Consider the following 21,176-nt stretch of genomic DNA (forward strand, 5'->3'; position numbering starts at 1 on the left):
TGGAGGTGGAGGGAGTCCGGTCGCTAAGGATCCCAGTAAAAAGCAGGGGCGTTTCCAGGACTTTCATAGGGGTGGCACAGGCACCATAAAAAAGTACGTATCATTCAGTAAGCCAGTTGAATTAATAATTATATATATATATATATATATATATATATATATGTGTATATATATATGTATATATATATATATATATATATATATATATATATATATATATATATATATGTATATATGTATATACCTCTTTCCTTTATTGTAAATATACACTTAAATACATTTTTTTAAAATTTTTAAATATTTTCCTTTTTAAAAAATGATATAATAATAAAATAAATTTAATTTAATAATTTTTTCCTTTATTTTAAATTTCGGTTTAGTTTTTTATCTTATTTAAGTATTTTTTGGGTCTATTCTGTTTTATTGTAAGCTGCAGGCATTGCTGCTTGAAAGAAGACATTAAGTTTTAGAGAAATCAGTCAAATTCAAAGTTCTGCTGCAAACTCAAGAAGCAGTTTTTCTACACAGAAACTGCTTTTATGAACAGGTCATTCAATAAAGGACTCTTATGGCTTCGATTGTGGTTTTGATTGCTGAATTGTGTAACTGTCACAAGAGGCTTAGCTGTAGCTCCAAGATGAAATACAACAGCATCATCTTGTTGAGTTGTCAGAGTTCTGGGTGAGGAAAAAAACATCACCTTGGACTTAATCTTAATCATATTTTTTAAAAATCAAGCAGAACCTAGAGTCACCAAATTCTTCTTAGGGATTCTATGCAGTCCTATGAAAAAAACCTCACTGCTTCCTTAGGAATTAGGAGGGTAAGTGGAAGCCAGGTAATCAAATCTACTTGATTAACTGATCATCTGCAAAAGAGCAGAAGTTTTTGCAGCCTGCTGGTCTGACACATTCATGCATGTGTTAACATAATGCTACAATTTTGCCAGGTTAGGAAATCCCAACAAATTTACCCAAAGGTCAGACGGTGTAGTACTGAGAGACATTGCAGAAGCACTACGTCTCAGACTCTTCAGGCCTCAGTTAGCATGTTAAATGTTAAAAATCATGACAGTAAAATTAGAAAAATAGTAAAAAAGTATGAACGGAGAAAACTTCTCTCTCTAAAAAAAAGAGTGAAAAGGTGATGATTTGCACTTGTTTTTACAGCCACAGGATCGGGGCACCTCGGAGTCTCTGAGTTGAAAACAAACTCCTCTGTGTACCAAAGTATTCTAGAGTCAGATATGAGGCCATCTGTCCGAAAGTTAAAGCTTAAACACATTGGAATGAAAAGAATTAGGGCCCAGTCAAAGTTCTGACCTGACTAAAATGCTGTGGTGATTGCAAACCTCAAAGAACTGAAGCAATGTTAAGAAGAGTAGAGTAAAATTCCTCCATAACAATGTGAGAGACTGCTAAAATTATGCAGAAAACTGTTACTTTGGGTTGTTCCACAAGCCCCTTCCATCATGAACTTTACTTTTTTCAGATTTTTTTTTTTTAAAAAGGACCTCCCTCTTTTTCCTTTTAGTGTTTTTCATCGTCATGAACCTGCAGCATATGGAAGCCATCATGAGGAGGAGACGTGCTGCTGCTGCTGCTGCTGAGATCGCAACACCGTATGTGTGTGGTGGAGATAATGACATTTACCACAAAATGTCAGTGGTGGTAGAAGCTCATAATTCACAATCATATTTCAGGCAGTTAGAGATCCACCCAGTCAGAGAAATTGTTGCTTTGCTGAGTAATGGTATAGTACTTTTTTCTTTAGGTAAATCTGCCTGGGGGAAAATACACGTTCTGAGGGAGGTGTCTCCTGCATCTGCACTGAAGTCTACACCTACTACTGTGCAAATGTTCTGAACCACCCCTAACTTCCTTATATTTAGCTTCCAAAGAGCCAGACTTGTAATTCTTTTTAAGTGGTGTTGAGCTTTAGCCTCTCCGATGGTCTTTCAAAGCTTTTCTTTGGCTGTTTTTTGACTCGTTTTCAGTCCAATCCTTTTGTTTGTTAAGTCTTATGAATTATTCAAGCATAAAAAAGGCTAACTCAAGGGATGAACCAGTGTTGTGTTTACACATCACAGACAACTTAGCAAAGAACCCATTTTAAATTGTATCTTTAGGAACTTTGTATTAAAAAATAAACACGTCTTTAATACAATCAATGAAAAATGACAAAAGATAGCACAATTTACTGACAGTGATTCCTTAACAGCTATTATCTGAAAACCAGTAAGTTCATAAAACAGCATGGTGTGTGTGTTATGAAAGTGGACGATACAGGTACAACAGTGAGTCTGCAGCCATCTGTAAAACATGGTGGAACGTCTCATAGTTTGGGGATCATGTCAAAATTGATAGAAGACCTAAAAGTCTTCAAATTTTGATCCAGCATAAAATACTGGAACGAGTCTTTTTACAGCTTCATTTCAAAGTCACAATGATCCCAAACACACTGACAGTGCACTAAGAGCATATCTGGATTTAAAAAATAAAAAAATAAAAAAAATAAAAATCACACGATGGAACACGACCGGTCATGGATTGATCTCCAGAGCCCAGACCTCAACATTACTGAAGCAGTGTGGGCTCTGAAGGCAGACAACATCCAAAGAAAAGCTTTGAATGTGCCTCAAAAGCCCGGAGAACTATTCCTGAAGAATATTCAAATGTCAGAAGTTACTTAGCTGCCTAAATGAGTTCAGGTTGTGATGAAAAGGTCCTGACCCTTCCAGGTGTTTGTGCTGCTGTATGTTTCTAAAGCTCATGGCTTCTTAAATTTGATCTCATACATTACATAATATAGAACTGTTTTCAAACTAAATCTAAGCTAAATGAACTCAGGCCTTATACAGAACCTTGTTCCAAAATGTTTGTCGTTTAAGATGGATTTAATAGAATTTTACTAAGTTGACACAAAAATGTTTGGCAATTGCACTTTTGATTATGACAGAGAAATAGAAATTAGCATTTTTGCTGCTTGTCCTGACTTTGCAGCACCCTATTTTTCTAAACAAATAAAACTAATAATAATAATAATCCCTTTTTAGATTCTTTTCTACAACATTTTATTACACCAAAAAAATGAATGACAAAATGTTCCAAAACCATTAATCCTATAAAAAAGGTTTTAATTCTGAAAGGACAAGATGACAAGAGGCAAATTACTAAATACAAAGATACTATTAGCAGTCCCACAGAGATTAGCTTGGTACAAGAGTGTCAACACAAACTGCATCATCTATCGGTTTGGAAAAAAACAAACAAAAAAACTTAAAGCAGGTATCACATTGTCTTCAAACAAGAATTTAAAACTCAAAAATAAGCAGGTTAAATGATGCTGAAACCTCTATTAAGTTACAATATGGGACAAAAGGTTCCGTTACAGCCTCTTTAATAGTGGACACAGCCGTCTCTCACAACTAAAAGGCAAAAGTAACTGTAACTGTATGTTACTGTATAGTTACCTATACTTCATAAGGTCAGTGGTTCATGCACATCAGAGACAATCACTGCACATGCAATCATTTCTCAACAGAATCTACTGTAGGCTGTGGAAATAATATTTAACCTGCCCAAATCAAAACCTCTGAGCCTAACTTGTTTCCCTGCTGACAAATTAAAATTATGAACATCACAAGCTTCTTTACAGTTCAGATAATACACTAACCAACAAATCAAACCCTTCAGAATGTACCAAACCAGTAAAAAGAAACACAAAAGTCAAGGTTTAACAATTTGTACATTCTAAAGCTGAACCAGGTTGATGACAAACATCAAGAGTGATTGGAAAATTGACGAGTGAGAGCCGCTCGCTTTCAGGACATCTGTGATGGAGACATCTGGGCCTTCCTCATGGAGCGCAGCGCTTTCTCTCTAAGGTGCTTTTCCAGATCATCCAAGGTGTTTTCCACGTCACTGTCCGATTCCTAAACAACAACAACGCATCATTTACTCAACGACCTATATCCGCTGTTGTACCGAACAGAAATCAGACAGAGAGGAAACGGATGTTACCTTTCTGGAATCTCTGTCCTCCTCTGCAGCCTGGTTCTCCTGTGTGTCTCCAGTCACAGCAACAGCACTGCTCTTCTCCTTCTTATGCTTCTTGTGCTTTTTATGCTTCTTCTCCTTCTTGTGTTTCTTTTCCTTCTTCTTCTTCTTTTTCTTTGCACTGCCGTCAACATCCGAAGTCTGAAAGAGAAACATCAGAACTTGACGACACAGGCATGAAGCATGTTTATATCAACACAAAGCTAAGAGAAGGATTATGGCAACGGTGCTGCAGCTCAGCTTACAGCTAATGTGTTTCTGTTGGAGAAATTTAGAATTTTAGAGTTTCAAGTTTTAAAAACACTGAACATATATGATGACATTTCCTTTTAACAATGCTGCAAAAGTTCAACTTCCTGAGGCTATAACTTGCCATGATTGGCGTGCACAGATTTGAACAGTTAGACCATTAAACTTTTTCCCCTCACCTCCATTCCATTAAAAAAAATAAATTCAAAAAATATTGTTTATATCTGCCAATAAGCTCAAACCTTGCTTGGAGATCGACTTCCAGAACCGCTGCTGGCTTTCTTGGCTGGTGGTGGAGATGCACTGGCAGAGCGAGACGGGGAAGGGGAGGCGGATGCTTGAGTCGGACGTTTCTGAGGTGCTGGTTCTGGGGAAACAGATCTGGAGGACGCTCTTCTTATAGGCTGAGGGCTTGGAGATGGTCTGAGAGAGATGACACAGGTGACATCAGATAATTGGCACACAAAAATGTCACAGGTAAACAGAAATTGAAACACTGTTCTGTCTGATACATAAGTGATCCCTACCTCTGGTTGTCACGGCGTTCTGGGGTGCGTGAAACTCTGCGGATGACTTTATTGTGTGGAGGTGACTGTTGTCTGCGCTGGTTAGATGGAGATGTGCTCGAGGTTTCATAGCGCCGTGGGGGGGTTGTGGATCCTCTAACAGCGTGACTGCGGTTTGCAGGGGATGGGGAGAGGCGTCTGGATGCTGCAACAGGGGATCGTGCATCTCTGCTTCGCCGCCCAGGTGGCAGCATGGGGCTCCTCCTGTGTCTGGGTGGAGATGTAGAGGAGGGAGGGGATCGTCTTCTTGGAGGAGGAGAGCTTCTATGTCTGGGGGATCTGGAGGGACGTCGCTTGGTAGCCGGTGAAGAGCGTTTCATTGGAGAGTTAGACAGCTTCCTCTTCTGAGAAGGCAAAGGTGAAGGGCTGTAGCGACGTTGGATAGGGGGAGAATATCGTCTGGGGGATGGAGATCTACGACGGGGTGGTGGGGAAGGAGACCTGTGAAGCAGGAAATACAACCTTTAGGAAATCCTTTAAAATTAGTAAGTAATTCATAAAATTTTAAGTATTTCATAAGAACCACAGGACAGGAACAATGACTCCTGTATGAAACGCATGCCATTGCCCAGGAGTCTGTTTGCAACACTAAAGTTTGGATAGATCATTTGTCTAAATTTAAAAGGAAACATTCTTATACCTGCGTCTTTGAGGAGGAGAGGGAGATCTGCGACGCCGAGGAGGAGTAGGGGTGCGACGTCTGCGTACTGGAGATGGAGAACGTCTTTTCCTGCAAGGAAAAAACAAAATCAGAGTCACCAACTTGTGGCCGCCCGCCTCCCATAACTAGACAAGCTGCAGGTTTATTCAAGGTCTATAAAGAGTCAAAACATCTGTTATGAAGACCTTGAAGGAATTTGGTAATAAAGGATTCACTGGCCAAAATAAAGCAATCACTGGATTAAAATATATACACACACCAGTAAATAACTGCCAGTGACAAAAAAGCTACAAATTCTTAATGTAATTAATGTGTCACAATCTTTAACTTAGATTTGACTGTAAGTCAGCTTCAGCCACAGTACTACAAAGCCCAGGGTCGAGACTGGTCCGCTGCCAGGCACGAGCACAATGAGCAAGACTTTAAAAAAGAAAAAAAAAAGATATCAGCTGTTCTATGAACAACGCAGACTGTGATCCAGTGCTCTCCAGCTAGTACAGCCTACGTTACTATGTTATGTGGAAAATAAACATCCACTTTTAGGAAGAGCAGCACCCACGCAGCTCCATTTGTGCCACATTATGGATGAAAGTGGGCGGATAGTGATACACTGTACTTAACGTAACACTGTCTGGCCCTGAGTAGGCCTCTGTCGGCGCAGAGGAATAAAATTAATACATACAAACAAGATAAGCAGAGCACAAACTATTAAGATTTGGAGGTAAAAGTGAGATAATGAAAGTCAGATAATGTGTAAATACTGTGTTATCTGACCTCGGTGAGGGATCCCTGTGTCGCCTTCGAGGAGACGGTGTACGACTGCGCCTCCTCCTGACCTCACCATTTCTGGCACCTGACCCTCCTGTTGCCCTCTTGGGCGCCTCATCTTCTGAGGATGAAGACCCCGTTTCTGAAACCACACAAACAAATGACATCAAGAGCTGCTTCGGCGAAGCCTTTGCTGTATGCGGTCAGGGAAAAAACACCAAGGTTGGGGTTAGGACACAGCTTCAAAAGTCCATGAGACGATGAGTGCAAGATGACATGGACAGACTTGTTAAAGAGAGAGGGGAGGGGGTTGGGGTATGGGAAAAGAAAGAACGGGGATAAAAACGCTTTTAACCTGAAGACGATTGTCGGTTCTGCCTGCGATACTGACGTCGCTGCTGCACCGAATCTGCTGTTGCCCCTTTCTCATTTTTATCCTCCTCTGAAATGCAGAGCATTGAGTGTCCCATCAGTGTTAGCAAAGCCGGGAAACAGACTGCCAAGGAAATGCTACAAGTATTACAGAAGACAGACTTATAGCTGTGACGCTTGGTCTGTCATCATGTTACAACATTTACAGTTTCCCCTTGCATTAGTACACAGTTTAACAATTCTGGTGGCTCAGGTTCAGCCTGTGAAGAGATCCTTCATGTTACACGGACTCAGCCTTCTCAGTGTGGGAGCAAGCCAAAGACTGAGGCTCGGGAATGCTGAGAATTTCACACAAGTACCCGACTGTGTTGGTAAATTAATTTCTCAATGAGAACAATTAAAACTAAGCTCTCCTAGTACAAAATATGGTGCACAAGCATGACAAGTGAACATGTACATCCTGTTGAAAGCCACAGTAACTGCACAGGGCGCAAAGTAATGAGTTAAAGTGTTAAACAGTCGCCACATTTAGAGATCCATGAGGTGAAAGGCAGCATGGTTCTTTAACACGTTTTACACTTACCCGAGTCGGAGCCTTCAGATGGTCTGGGCTTGACGTTGTCAGGGGGAGAATCAGCCCTTGCTCCTTGTTTTCTCTTAAACCCTGAAAAACAATGCACAGCAAAGATTATATGCACTTGTCACAGATTTACTGAAATAACAGCAACGAGCTTAGAGATTACTCATAAAGTTTAACACTGGAATCCAACACTGGTTGTGCAGAAGAAGCATAAAGTCTTCAAATGTTTTCATAGGTAAAAATATTTTAATATAATGTACAAAGGAGGAACTGAAGCACACCTGATGATCTGGGTGGGGAAGGAGAGCCCCGGCCCCTTCTAGCTCGTGGAGACGGTGATCGTCTGTTCTTGCCTGTGGGACTAATGGAAGTATCAGGATGATGGACCTGTTTTCGGGGTGGTGTGGTAGATATTCTTTTCACTGCTTTTTTAGGCGAGCGAGAGCCTGATGAGCTGCTACCAGAGGATGAAGCAGAGCGGGAGCGCCTCCTGTGGGACACGAAAAGGTTTAAAGTATTCTGTATACCACAGACAACATGAAGTAAAATATTAAATCCATGCCAATACAAAAAAATCAATAAATATATCGACCTGCGGACGGGGGAACGCCTATGTCTGTGCCTGGAGCTAGCTGGCGCACGTCTAGGAGGGCTCCTACGACGAGGAGACATTCTCCTTCTGGGACTTTGTCTTCTGCGAGGGGAGTACGATCTGATTGGGTAGAGAATCAGCAAATATAGAAAACTCCTTTACAGACTTTGATTTTTCATAATGAAAGTTTAAGTTAAAGCCACACGTCAAATCACCTAGAGCGCGAGCGGCGTCTGCGAGAACGAGAATGAGAGCGTGAGCGGTGGTGTCTTTCCCTCCTCGTGTCCTTCTCCCTTTCTCGTGACCTCGGTCTTTCTTCTTTCTTAAGGGTTTTCTCTGGCGACTGTTCTTTGACTTCATTCACAGAGTCGGCTTTCACTACTTCCACAACTGTCTCACTGCAAAAGAAAAGTATTTAAATGTCTTAAGTTCTAAATAATACCAGTCCAACTAAATGCCCACTTCAAATAAAAGCAAGAATTCCACAAACCAGGTGGAAGAAGCTTCTTGGACGACTGCCTCTGGCACAGCTCTTCCTGAAGTATCTGGTTCTACCGGCTGCTCTGAAGATTTTGTGGACAGCTGCATCAGGGGCGGAGGGGGTGAACTGCCACCAACTGGACTAGCTTGTTTGCGCCTTGGTGAGCGTGAGGGGCTGCGTTTCCTTTCCCGCTTCGCTGGTGACCTCCTCCGTGGTGATGGCGACCTCCTTCGCGGCGATGGTGACCTCGTTTTCCGTCTGGCCAGAGAGGCAAATACAAGAGGTTTGCATGTTCTACAACAAATTCACAAGCTGTAGTTCCATCTACGGGTCTCAAAATGAAAATAATCGTACCTCCTGGGGCTCTTTGACTGAGCCCGTTCTCTAAGGTCCTTTTCCTTCTTTTCCTCATCCACCTTCTTCAGAGAAGCAAGTTTCTCCTGTTCAATCTGCCAGAAACAGATCAATGAGAGATGAATCATTTTACTCCCATGTTTAAATAATTACTGAGTTCAACATGATATATTTTGTAGAGTTTTTTAAGAGAAAAGGGGTCTTATTACTGCAATTTGTCAAGACTTATTTTACACCATTATATTCCCTTGTCTGTGCTACAGGTCCCCTCCTACATGTAATTGTTTGAGGAGCAGCTGTGCAAACTTACAACAAAAGCCACCCCCCACCCAAAAAAAGAAAAAAAGTCTTGTATGACACACTTTCAAAAAAATAAATGGAAAGCCACCAAGCTCAGCGTGATCTCACCCATCCCCGCTTCCACCATTTAGAAAAACCCACCTGTCTCTGTTTGATTTCCTCTTTCTTCTGTTCCAGAAAAGCTGAGGGGATGCCTGCAATGTTCTCCTGGGCGCTCAGCAGCAGGGGCCAGAGGTCCTTCATAAACTCCCGGGCGTTCTTCCCGTTCAGAAAGCCTGTCAGGTTGATCTGCATCATCTTGCTATCTGGGTGCTGCAACACACACACGAAGGGAGGAGAGAAAAAAAAAAAACGTAGCCATTGAAATACTTGAAGACCAAACATCAAGGGGGGGTAGGGTCCCACAAACGGGGCTCCCTACCTTCTACTCCTCTATAAATTTATACCTCAGACTATTTAGTTAACCATCTTAAAAACATGTAAGACACTGACTAGACTATTTAACATCCCTGGGTCCAATATTAGACTCAACCTACAAAAATGAGACTGATTTAAATTGTACTCACAAACTCAGGAAACTGAGATTGTGAGCTAGCTGAGGGGAGACACATCTAATGATGTTAAAGAAATAAAATAAACACAGCATGCAATTCTGCTGCCCTAGATTTACAATCTACCATAACAAAAAAGAAAAAGAAGAAAACAAAACCTCCCATAATACAAAGAAATTGTAGTATAATTTGATTTCTTCAGTGCTAGCCCACTACCATACATCCCCTTGGTCGCTACCCACCCCTTGCTTTCCAGTCTCCCCACAGTCTACACTTCAGGAGGTAAACAAACAGCCACAATACAGAGTGCATTAAAACCCAACACTGCAAGTACAGTTCCGGTGTCTTCAGTGAGTCCCGTGGGATCAGTGGGCACGGAGCTCCCTTGGCTTGCTTCCGCCTCCCTACTGCTTGAGACTCAACCACCATGAGCTTAATGTTATATCATTTATCTAAATTGCAAGAGACGAACAAGCAATAATGAGTACACAGTTACACAAAAACTGAGTTTTATTTCAACAACTGATAGAATGATTGTGAGATAGCGTAATCTCATTAACTGTATCAACTGTTTTCCATTATGCAACAGTACCCTTTAAATTTAGCTTAAACAGCCCACCCCACCCACTGGCAAGTAAAAGATAAAATAATAAGTAAAAAATAATACACATGTGTGATGCTGGTGACATAAAATATGAAAATACACACATCTGGATTTTCTTAGAATAACGAGCCATAAACGAAGATAAATGGCACTGAAATCAAAACTTGCATTCAAAAAATATACGAGTACACTGACTGTATGGTAATTACAAATACAGAGTATAAATTATCTGAAATGTTTCCTGTTTTATAAAGTATGTCTGTGCAATGGAAGTTACCCAAGTTCCAGACATCTTACATGCTTTGATCTATCAGTGGGACAGAGTAGAGTTCATGGAAAGGAAAACAGCTGGACATAATGCTTGTAAAATAAAACAGCCTGGAGTGAATGTACACTTTAGTCTACAAAAATAGGATCTACAATATTACAGGTTTACTGTTAAGAGGGGTTTTGTAGAAAATAAGTGAACTTGTACTAACTTAAAACCAAGTTGAAAAGTATTGTTTCTTACGGGTGAAAATCGTGTTTATGCTGACCTCCAGAGGTTGAAGTTCTCAACTTGCTGCAGTGACGTTATAACACTTGGGCTGTGTTCTTGACACCCTCACATGACTGTTATGTGTGGTAACAAGTGAAAGCGAAAACACTTCTGACCACACTCAACAGAGTGCAAAAGACAGTAAAAACTTGCAATCAGAGGTGGTCAGTGAGACAATACTTTTCAGTTTTGCGTGATAACCCAATTGGTAGAAAGAACAGAAAATCAGGCTGTTTCAGCCCATTTATGTCCTGTTTTGAGCCTGTACCTCCTGTTACGTTTAAAGGGAGTTGGGCAGTCTACCGATGGGCTGTCAACACCTACGAAGAATATGATTATGGCATTTTTTAAAATTGATTTATTTTTTTAGGCGTTTCTTTCACTGACATGATATAGGTGATCCCTGCATATAACTCACCTCAAACCACACACTGCATCATGAAGGGAGAGTTGGGCTCAGTGACTTTGGGCTCAGGAGAGAGCTAATTAGGTGTTGGTGCTATACTTCTGATGCAAGGTATAACATCCATATTGGTTCAGGCCTTTTAAATCATAAATCACATCATCATTAGAAGACTGCTGGATAAAGGCACTTTGTCACATAACAGCAAAACATGGTAATGTCATTATAAATCAGTCTTACACCAACTGTTACTTTTCCCATTCAATCTCAGTTTGACTAGGACGTGTAATTATTTGCTTATATCGTTCTTACTGACTAAGCACTAAGCAATGCCCTTCAATATATGACAGTTCTGAAAGAACAAAAAATAAACACGATTAAAGACATTACCTTCTCCTCAAGCTGGTTAAATATGAACTCTATGACGACGTCATCCTCGAACCCCAAAATCTCGGTGACTCGCTGCGTAATCCAAGGTTTGATGACTTCTAGGTTCACTTTGGTCATGTCCACCTGAGCGTGAAACAGACCGTTAGTGACAAGAAACAGCAGCATTTCCAGTGAACAGTAAGTTTCAGTTTATATGCACCTGAAAAGATACAAGATATCTTTCATAACGTTTTGTCTCTTCTCTCATCTTAACGGTTTATTTCAACCCTGCGCTGCCAGCTCACACTGTTTTATACACAGCTGCTTTAATTCCATCCGATATTTGCAATTCTGTTTTGTAGCCAGATTTAGGAGGTCGTTTTTAACAATTTTTTTTGCTTTGTTATAAATATATTATTATGTAACATGGCTTTTCCTGGCTCAGAATGAGCACAAAATGCAATCAGAGCACAAAGCGATTGTGTTATCTGACAAAAACCTGTCCATTTCACTCTGATGTCTGACGACTAAATAGATTACACACAAATCCCACAAGACAAAACACAGTGATTCATCTATGGCAGGGATTTAAATAAAGAAAAAAAAAGCTTTACTGTCCTTAAAAGATCTGACTTACATATTTAAAAATCATAAAAGGTAAATTTAAAAACCTTTTTTGTCAAACAAAAGGATTTTCTCACCAGGGATGGCTTTGGGGTGAAAAATGTAGCACAAAGCTTGGCTTTATATTTCTGCATAAATCTATATTTTACTGTATTTATTTTAATTTAATGTAAGATATTAGTTTTGCCATATTACATTTACTTTACCAGATGCATCATTCTACTCTATAAAGCTGTCTGGTTTTATGCTTGTTGTACTTGACTTAACTTTTAGCTCTTGTACAAAGAAGTTCACTTTTGGGATCCAGTTTAATTTTTATCTCGTCGCACCTTAAAATTGTTTTTATCTGACTCTGACGCTTTATATTAATGGACGTCATGGGTCGGTCGTTATGTTGAAGAACCCGGGATCTTTTGCTTGTTAAGACCAATGTGTAACCATGTGTGGACCATGGAACCACTTAGTGGTCATCAATTCAAAAAATACAAAACTTCTGATATGTGATATACAAATAAAAATACACAAACAGAAGACAAATACAAACGTATTAATGTATCAACGTTAATGTATCAACTGATCACACATTTGGCTGTTTTAAGATCTGCTTTTAAAACGTCATGTGTCAAGTTTTCCTTATAAGTGATAACGTGTTCCAATAATCCCTTTTATTCAAATGTGGTGCGCTCTAGATGGCGTCCTACCCTCAACCCCCACTGTCACTTCTTTGTGTCTTTTTAAGAAGTTACAGTGACAAAAAAAGAAGGACTTTTTAAATCAAAAACTTTTGTGGCTTTCCTTAAATGTTACTCAACTATATTAATTGTTGTCCCACCTGTTACTGACCAGGCAGTCCCCTGCAAAGGTTCAAAAACGGCATTTGGGTGGAGACTAAAAATATAAACAGGTTATATATAAATAAACCAAAGTTAAAGTAATGACTAATTAACAGAAAAATGAACATTTACCTTTTATTTTTGGCTACCGGATTAAAAAAAACCAAAAAACCCCCCACCTGACTTAAGCTCATTAATCACAGGCCTGGTGAGGTGGTGGCCACTAAAATGTCTCTCACAGACACACTCATACCTGTGGTATATGAATGTCCAGGCTACACAGATTGCCATAAACTGCCTCATGTTGATACAAGTTTGTAGATAACTATTTAACATGATTTTTGAAAATTAAAATAATGTGATTTTACCAATCATTAACAGTTATTTGAGAAGAAAAATGTCAAAACAAATGTCACTGCGGGTAATCATTTACCTTTTTGTCCAAACATTCTGCAAATTTCAGCTGCTTCAGCAGTTTCTTCTGCTTGTTGCTGAAGCGGTTGTCCTGCTCCGCACTCGTACCCTGCAGAAATAACAGCCAACATCAGCGGACTCGTGATGATCAGCTTTCATTGGACATGTCAAATCAGAGACGAACAGAAACCCGTCTCGAACAGTGTTTTTAGTCTCAAGCTGCACAGCCTCCTCACTATTAGGCCCATGTTAGTTACAGCAGTCTTACTTACCGATAAACTTTGACTCTCGTTAATAATGTTAAGATGGAAAAACATTACGTTGCTCACGCTAACGTGTCTTAAAATAAAGACTTAAGACACGTGTGTTCCCTAGAGCGCCGCTTCATGTTCTTTTTAGCTCCTCTACCTGAGCCTCAGGCGACACTGACACAAGTCGGTTAGCATTAGCCATGCTAACCACTTGCTTAATCCTCGAAAGCTAACGCACAGGCGTTCGCTTAGGCACAGCCCGAAGGCTACTTTGACTGACAGCGGAGTTGGCATTGACAGAATATTAAAAGACACATTAATGTCATTATTCAGCAAACACGGAGGGCTTGCTAAGGCCAGCACAGCAGCAGTCGTGACTAGCTCATGGAGACAGAAGCGATGCACCGCCCGGGCGCCATCTTTAGTTAGCTGGCTAACTTGACTCGTCTATTTCCTGTAAATTTGTCTGTAAAATAACACGTACGGGGTTTTAACGTAAGAAGTTACACACTTTCATAAATTATAAGACAGAAAACATCAATATAGGGAACACGCAACAACTCCCAGAATACACCAGGTGAAGCAGACTAATTGCAAATCCTGAGACTGTTGGCTCCCAGTTGATAGTCGAAGCCCTGACCGCTGTTTAGCTAGCTGCATGGCTCTTCACTGAAGACACATAGGAAACATCCATCCCATAAAACGTATATAGATCTACATGCAGCTAAATAATAATATACCAAATACAAAGATAAAAGTTTGAAGAACTTACGCGGAAGAATCCCGCGTCCATTTTAGGTGAAATGGATCGTAACTTGTGCTGTGGAGAAAGCCGTGTGCTGGTCCGCCGGTGAAATTCAGGGTGACGAGCCGGATGAATGGAGTGCCCCCACAGGAAGCAACAGGTACTGCAGCTACAGTGAGGAGGAAGAAGATTCCGCTCATCACCTGATGCACGAAATGTGGCAGTCGCTAGCTTAGCTTTTGTTATTCTTGAGATTCTGCTGCTGGCTTTAAATGTGCTTCAGCCCTTCAATCCGCCACACGAACTCCCATTACTTAGCTCATTCCTCTGCTTTTACCACATAACTGCAGCTCCAACAAGCGCTGGTAAAGGTAAACATGGGGAGATATTAATCTTCATGGAATTATTTATTTCAGTGTGCACTGTCATTTAAAAGATTTTGAGGTCACTTAGGAAGGTCTCTGATTAAATGAAAAACAAACAAACCCATCTATATACTTTCTTCTTGCTGCTCCCTTTAGGGGTCACCCCAGCCTGCATTTGCCTCCGCCTCACCCTATCCCTAGCATCTTCCTCTGTTGCAACATCCTTCTTCACTTTTGGAGATCCTTCTTCTCTGTAGTCTTCATCTTCTCCTCCTGCCTGACAGTTCCATCTTCAACATCCTTTGTCCAATATATCTTCTATCCCTCCTCTACACATGTCCAAACCATCTCACCCTCCTTGCTAACCTGTGTTGTTCCTCTCATGTACTCATTTTTACTCATACCTCTTCTCTGTTCTCACCACAGATCACAATGTCATCTGCAAAAATCACAGTCCATTTTGCATTAAATGATTTTGGCAAAGCAATCAGTGACTAGAATGTGCCTCAATATGCAGAGACAGCTTGCACAGATATGAATAAGACCCCCCCCAGTCCCATTTCCAGCCAAAAAACAAACCTGTTGATCTCATCGTCAGGGAAATTCCACATTCATAACAAGAGATGGGCTCTTAAAATCAAATTTGGACCATATTTATCAAGAAATTAATCAGTTAGATACTATATTTGGAGCCCTGTTCTATAGCCATTTCCTTTAATTCTTTACAGAATTCAACAGATTGCTGGAAACATTCTGCAGAGATTTTGGTAAATCCCCCCGACACCATTATACCTCCACTAGGAGCCGGAATTGCTGCTACCAGGCAGGATGGATCCATGCTTTCATGTTGTTACTTCAGTTATGACTCTATCATCCAGATGCTGCTGCAGAAACAGAGACTTATCAACCACGAAATGCTTTTCCGGTCTTATTTTGTCCAAATTTGCTGAGCTTGTGTGACTTGTAGCCTCAGTTTCCTGTTTTTAACTCACCCAGTAGGACTCAGTGTAGTCTTCTGCTGTTGTAGCCCATCTGCTACAAGCATGTGTTGTGTATTCAGAGATGCTTGTCTGCAGACCTTGGTTATAACTTGTTTTTTTGTGGGGGGTTTTTTAATTTTCTGTTGCCTTCCTGTTCGCTAGATTTTCACCTGAGCGGCTACTCACTTGGTATTTTCTCTTTTTTAAGACCTCTGTAAATCCTAGAAATGGCTGTGTTGGAAAATCTTAAAAGATCAGCAACTTAAATACTCAGACTAGCCAGTCTGAAAATAACAATTTAAAGTGTCTTAAATCATGTTTCTTTCCCAGTCAGATGCTTGGTTTGAACTTCAGCAGACTATCTGGACTTTCTACATGCCTTAATCGGTGTGATTGGCTAGTTAGATATTTAGAACAGGTGTACCTAACAAAGTGGCTGGTGAATACCTTAATTTTGTATATGTTACTCAAATTAGAGAATGAAAGCATAGATGAGACAACTTTAACTATTTCTTAAATAGAAGTTTAATTTTTCATTTTATAGCGTTCTTGTTTTGATGCTGATCGGGTGTTTTGGATGTAAAAACGACACAGAAAAAAGAAACTTTGGCAGCATACGGTATTCAATGCTCTTTGGGTAAATAACATTTTTATTATTAAAGGTCTGATTCAAAGTACACAGCATTTTTAATATATTGTTTTCCTAAGTAAATACGGCCTCATTTGATACTGTTACTCATTCATATTTGTAATCACACCGCTGGCAAAAAAGTAAAGGCTTCCTGTTCTGTGCCACGGCAAGGGTAGTGCGGTTGTATATACTGTGAGTTTCGTTTGATAGCCTATATTATAAAAGAGTGCTTTACAAAACAGCCAGGATACATGATTTTTCATTACAGTCCAAAGTCAACTGAGCCAGTCATTCCAGATGATCCTGGATTCAAAATGTCCAACAGATTTGTTGTTCTACACGTGGAACTTGTCCATATTGTATTAGATATTGTAACAGACGCTGAAACACGCTGGTGTGCCCATGCATGCGATCAACATCTGAAACTCTTTAAAGCTTAAGAAATGTTTCTGTTCCACCTGAGGCAACATGCCCATGTGTAAAGTGATGCTTATACCATGAGAACAATAAAAACCACAAAGATGAAGAGAAGGTTTGACAGTATCTGATTCCCTGAAAAGACTGAAGTGTGTGTGTGTCTGTGTGTGTGCATGTGTGTGTGTGTGTGTGTGTGTGTGTGTCTGTGTGTGTGCATGTGTGTGTGTGTGTGTGTGTGTGTGTGTTTGTGTGTGTGTCTGTGTGTCTGTGTGTGTGCATGTGTGTGTGTGTGTGTGCACATGTGTTTGACATCTCACTTTCCACTGAATATAAAGAGGTTATGACTGAGAATTTCCATTTTACAATCAGTCCCTGGCACGGTGCAGCGATGCTCCAGACAAACAGATGATACTGGTTGACAATTTGTAAAAGTGAAGTAAAACAAAGTGTGCTGTTGGTAAATGTAGACTGAAGAAAAGTCAGTGGTAGGTAGGGCATTGGTTAGTCTTGGTGCAGCAGGTTTTGCTAGCTGACTGGCAATCCCTCGCTGGTCCTCTTGTCTCGGATGGAGCGGAGCATGTCCGACACCAGCTCCTCAAGCCCGAAGGCTGGCGCCCAGCCCCAGTCTCTCCTGGCATTGGTGTCATCAAATCTCACAGGCCAGCTGTCTGCTGCAAAAAACCAGCAAGGACAATTTAGTTTTATATTGGTTTATTATCAGTCCAACCAGTGATTTAAAAACAAAAAGATACCATACCAATGGTCTGGCGGACAGTGTCAGGATTGTAGGTGACCTTGAGGTGAGGGAGATGCTTGCGGATTTCTTGGGCCACCTCTTCAGGGGTGAAGCTCATGGCAGCTATGTTGTAGGTGCGCAGTGACAGCTGGCACTCTGGAGCCTGCATGAACTCTACCGTGGCACGGTGGCAGTCAGAGATATGCATCATGGGAAGACGGGTGTCAGGTCGCAGGTAGCACTCATGGTGACCTGTGCTGAGAGCATCATGGAAGATCTGAACTGCGTAGTCTGTGAAGACAGAGGTCCGGAGCACTTAGTCCATGACATCCAATGGATTGGAGTACATCTGCACAACACACACAGGTAATACCTGTAGTTCCACCACCAGGAGGTGTGTTAACTGATATCACTCCAGGGTAACGCAGGCAGCGGAAGTCCAAGCCGTATTTATGATGGAGATACTAAAGAAAGAGAAGCTGATTGAAAATGAAATGGAGTCACAGGCGTCTCTGTAAGCACGTGTACAAAAAACATTTTACCTCCCCCATCAGTTCACCATGCACTTTAGACACGCCGTAGATGGTTCGAGGTCTTTGAACACAGAGGTCAGGGGCCGGGTCACGTGGAGAAGAGGGACCAAATGCCCCAATAGTGCTGGGGACAAAGAGGCGCAAACAGTTCTCTAAGGCCAAGTCCAGCACATTATGTAGGCCTGGATGGGCAGAAAAGAAGAGAGCACGAGTTCAACCCTGATTGTTCCTTAAAACCTGGTTATGTGTAAAGCATGTGCATGTTCAAGCAGACCTGTGATGTTGATCTTTCGTGCCAAAGCCACATTAGCCTCACCCACAGCACTAAGCAGAGCGCTGTAGTGGACCAGCCAAGTGACGCGATTGTTTACAATAAGTTCTCGGAGGTGTTTGTAGTCCAAAACATCAGCGTATACAAACGGGCCTAAAAAAACAACAGTGATGCCAGAAAAAAAGTAAAGTAATCGGTAACTTTTAAAGTAATACGCATACTTGAATTAGATTTTACATACCATTGGCGTAAACGTGAGGTGGAGGCTTCTTGATGTCTGACAGGATTACATTGTCCCTTCCATACTGTTTTCTAGACATTAACAAAAATATGATGACATTTAAACTTCAAACCTTTTAGCAAGTTTCAAGATCTCAGGAATTTCTACAATCTCACCTCAGCATCTGTGCAAGTCCCACACCTAACTGCCCAAGCCCACCTGCAGACAAAGGCAGGCGTTAACTTTCTACCTGTGCACACAGATAATCTGTATTTGTGGAAGACTGGAAAATCGATAAAAGTCAAATCCATGTTGTTGGTTTTCACTTTCAGATGAATAAAGCTTTGTGTTTGTTGATCCTAGGACAAAAAGTGACAGCAGGCTATTATTCTCCCCACAGTCACTCATTGGCCCTTTTATTTCACTAGCACTGTCTGTACACACTCTATTGTGATGAATCAAAATGGGCTCCCGCTGTTGGAGCAAAGTGAACACAACTCAAAAAACCCTGCAGCACATGTTTGTAGCATTTCACACTGATACTCCAGTAAAACTAATTCTTCATTATCATATTTCTACACTTGATTTGATCTGAAACTGGGACTCTGCTCGGAAATGATCCGACTCATTCTCTCTTACAACAATTCAGAACAGAGGCAGCGCAGTGAAAGTGGTAGAAAACAATGGCAGCTTCCCAGGCTCAGTGTTTGGGCAACTGTGGAAAAGTCCTTTCCTGAATACATCAACATCACACACAAGCAACTATTGTGCGTTAATGATGGATGGAAATTTGCATCACCTGTGATGAGCACGCGCACGTTTTCCTGAGGAGATGGGGGGCTGCAGGTGTCCTGGCTGTTCCACCTGCTCATCTGCCTGGGCAAAGAACTGAAGCTGCGGCCAGGCCAGCTCCGCGACCTGCTGAGACAGCCTCGGCAAAACAGGCCCAGGACCGCCGCAGAGGGCACACAGACCCGCATGTCCAGGAGCAGTCCTTGATAAAGTTACACCAAACTTAAGCAGAGCAAATATATTACACCAAACCCGTTAAAATCTCTTGAATGACACCTGGGCACAAACAAGATGTTTCGAAATGTTTTAAAAAAAGGGGAAAATGTATTACCTGTGTCCTTATAATTTAGAAAAAGAATCCCAGGCAGATGATTCTTGTTCCACAAGCAGCAGATGTAACAGTGAATTCACAACTAGTCCACTAAACTAAACTATAAAATAAGGGCTGATAAGACAGCATTTAGGGGTGAGAATCAAAAAGATTACCAGCCCATTGGTCACCGTTTCAGTTCACCCAGTCAAGCTGGATAAATAAGCAGGTGCGTTAAGTCATGCTGGGCTATGTGGTTCTTCTCCACTTTGTGTAATCACCAGGGCTTGTGGCTCCTGACTGAGCAGGACTACAGTCTCCAGCGTGCAAAGCAACGTGTGTGCAAACATGCTGACTTGCTGTGCACAGGGATTTGCATTGTGAAGAGTGTTTAGCTGAGCTTAACAGGACTGGGAGGTGTGTCTGTTATACAGCCGACTTCTATTCATAATATTTATGAGTGAATACATATCATGAAATAATTATCCCTTTGCAATTATGCTAAACACTGGAAAAATAACAAAGCTTTGGCAAGTTTTGTCCTCTGTATTTAACAGCTTTAGAGTTCTGAAGGAATCACTTAGACATGTTGGTGAAATATGCCTGTTCATAGTGATGCATGGGGAGCTGTAAAGGTACTCCTGCTTCAGTCTATTAAATGTAAATCTATAGTCATAAGGCAGTCAGGTTATCTCAGCATACAGGTTAGAAAAGAGAAATCAGAGTAACATCAATCATTATTTAACACAATATGGGATAAATATATATGAAAATGCTAGACCGAAACACAAGCCTAGTGTATCAAAATCACACAAGCACCACATTTTTTGTAAGAAAACTTTTATGCAAGTGTAAAAAATACTGTACATTAAAACATATTAGGCATTGCATATTGTTAACATTCATCTTGAACCAACTTTCAACATGTTCAGGTTAACCATCTTCTCTAATTCACACAAGGTAGGATCACAAAGTTCTGCAACTCTGTCAATAAAAAGAAAAGCACCTAATTTAAATTTAGCTGATCTTTCTCTCAAGTTTGTGTCACCTCCAGACCGCTGCGGTTTTAAGATCCTGTCTAAATATAAAGCATCGAGGACGCCAGCCATTTCTGTTTGTTCTGTTAAACTGCTCTGAGTCTGACTGAGGTAGGAGGGACACTTCATATACTCTATACTGTTACATCTTTACTGCCGTTTTGAAGGCAAGTCTTCACACGTCTTTAAAAAGACTAAGATTTTCCACTGTGGTAAACAGAGCTGCGTGGTTGGATAGCGTCACTGTTGGCAATTTTTCCTTCTTTGAAAAACATTTTAGTTACAATTCAGTGTGCCATTTTCCTGCTTAACATCTCTAACAATGGGTATCCACAGCTTTGTGAAACAGGTGAATTTAGACATGTATCCAAAATCTAACTGTTTTGTCCAAGTCAATCTAACCCTCATGAAATTCTTCTGCCCCCTGCACAATTTTGAATGTGATGCGTGTTGGAACACATCAAAATCGTGAGCCTACAATTTGAATATCATTCTGAGGAGGAACATGAAGATCGTCTTGCCTTTTCAACGCACTCACACTCCTCACCTGACTGGAACACTGTGGAGTCTG

At 40.9% G+C, this 21,176-nt stretch overlaps 2 protein-coding genes across 4 annotated transcripts; both read right to left on the reverse strand.

Annotated features, from left to right (window-relative positions):
• Nucleotides 1-3,119: 3,119 nt before the first annotated feature.
• Nucleotides 3,120-14,446, reverse strand: srrm1 (serine/arginine repetitive matrix 1). Of its 2 annotated transcripts, XM_063497424.1 has the most exons (17): nucleotides 14,341-14,446; nucleotides 13,337-13,426; nucleotides 11,468-11,590; nucleotides 9,123-9,293; nucleotides 8,682-8,776; nucleotides 8,337-8,585; nucleotides 8,062-8,244; nucleotides 7,847-7,966; nucleotides 7,536-7,744; nucleotides 7,258-7,338; nucleotides 6,658-6,744; nucleotides 6,309-6,444; nucleotides 5,514-5,603; nucleotides 4,835-5,314; nucleotides 4,550-4,730; nucleotides 4,023-4,199; nucleotides 3,120-3,934 (listed from the first exon to the last, which is right to left on the reverse strand). In XM_063497424.1, exons 1-17 carry the CDS (start codon nucleotides 14,359-14,361, stop codon nucleotides 3,824-3,826), a joined length of 2,604 nt encoding a protein of 867 aa, XP_063353494.1. In that variant the 5' UTR covers nucleotides 14,362-14,446; the 3' UTR covers nucleotides 3,120-3,823. The 2 variants fall into 2 exon arrangements, with proteins under 2 accessions (XP_063353494.1, XP_063353495.1); XM_063497425.2 differs by lacking the exons at nucleotides 11,468-11,590; nucleotides 13,337-13,426; nucleotides 14,341-14,446 and adding an exon at nucleotides 11,093-11,214.
• Nucleotides 14,447-16,920: 2,474 nt separating this feature from the next.
• Nucleotides 16,921-20,261, reverse strand: tdh2 (L-threonine dehydrogenase 2). 2 transcript variants are annotated; one of them, XM_063497881.1, is made up of 9 exons: nucleotides 19,590-20,261; nucleotides 19,266-19,460; nucleotides 18,643-18,685; nucleotides 18,488-18,558; nucleotides 18,250-18,399; nucleotides 17,985-18,157; nucleotides 17,816-17,906; nucleotides 17,464-17,733; nucleotides 16,921-17,377 (listed from the first exon to the last, which is right to left on the reverse strand). In XM_063497881.1, the coding sequence occupies exons 2-9, from the start codon at nucleotides 19,444-19,446 to the stop codon at nucleotides 17,232-17,234; spliced, it is 1,125 nt and encodes a 374-aa protein (XP_063353951.1). In that variant the 5' UTR covers nucleotides 19,447-19,460; nucleotides 19,590-20,261; the 3' UTR covers nucleotides 16,921-17,231. The 2 variants fall into 2 exon arrangements, with proteins under 2 accessions (XP_063353951.1, XP_063353950.1); XM_063497880.1 differs by having other exon boundaries at nucleotides 19,266-19,480.
• Between the last annotated feature and the right edge of the window lie 915 nt (nucleotides 20,262-21,176).

The sequence above is a fragment of the Pelmatolapia mariae genome, linkage group LG16_19 (genome assembly GCF_036321145.2).
Source record: "Pelmatolapia mariae isolate MD_Pm_ZW linkage group LG16_19, Pm_UMD_F_2, whole genome shotgun sequence".
NCBI lineage: Eukaryota > Metazoa > Chordata > Actinopteri > Cichliformes > Cichlidae > Pelmatolapia > Pelmatolapia mariae.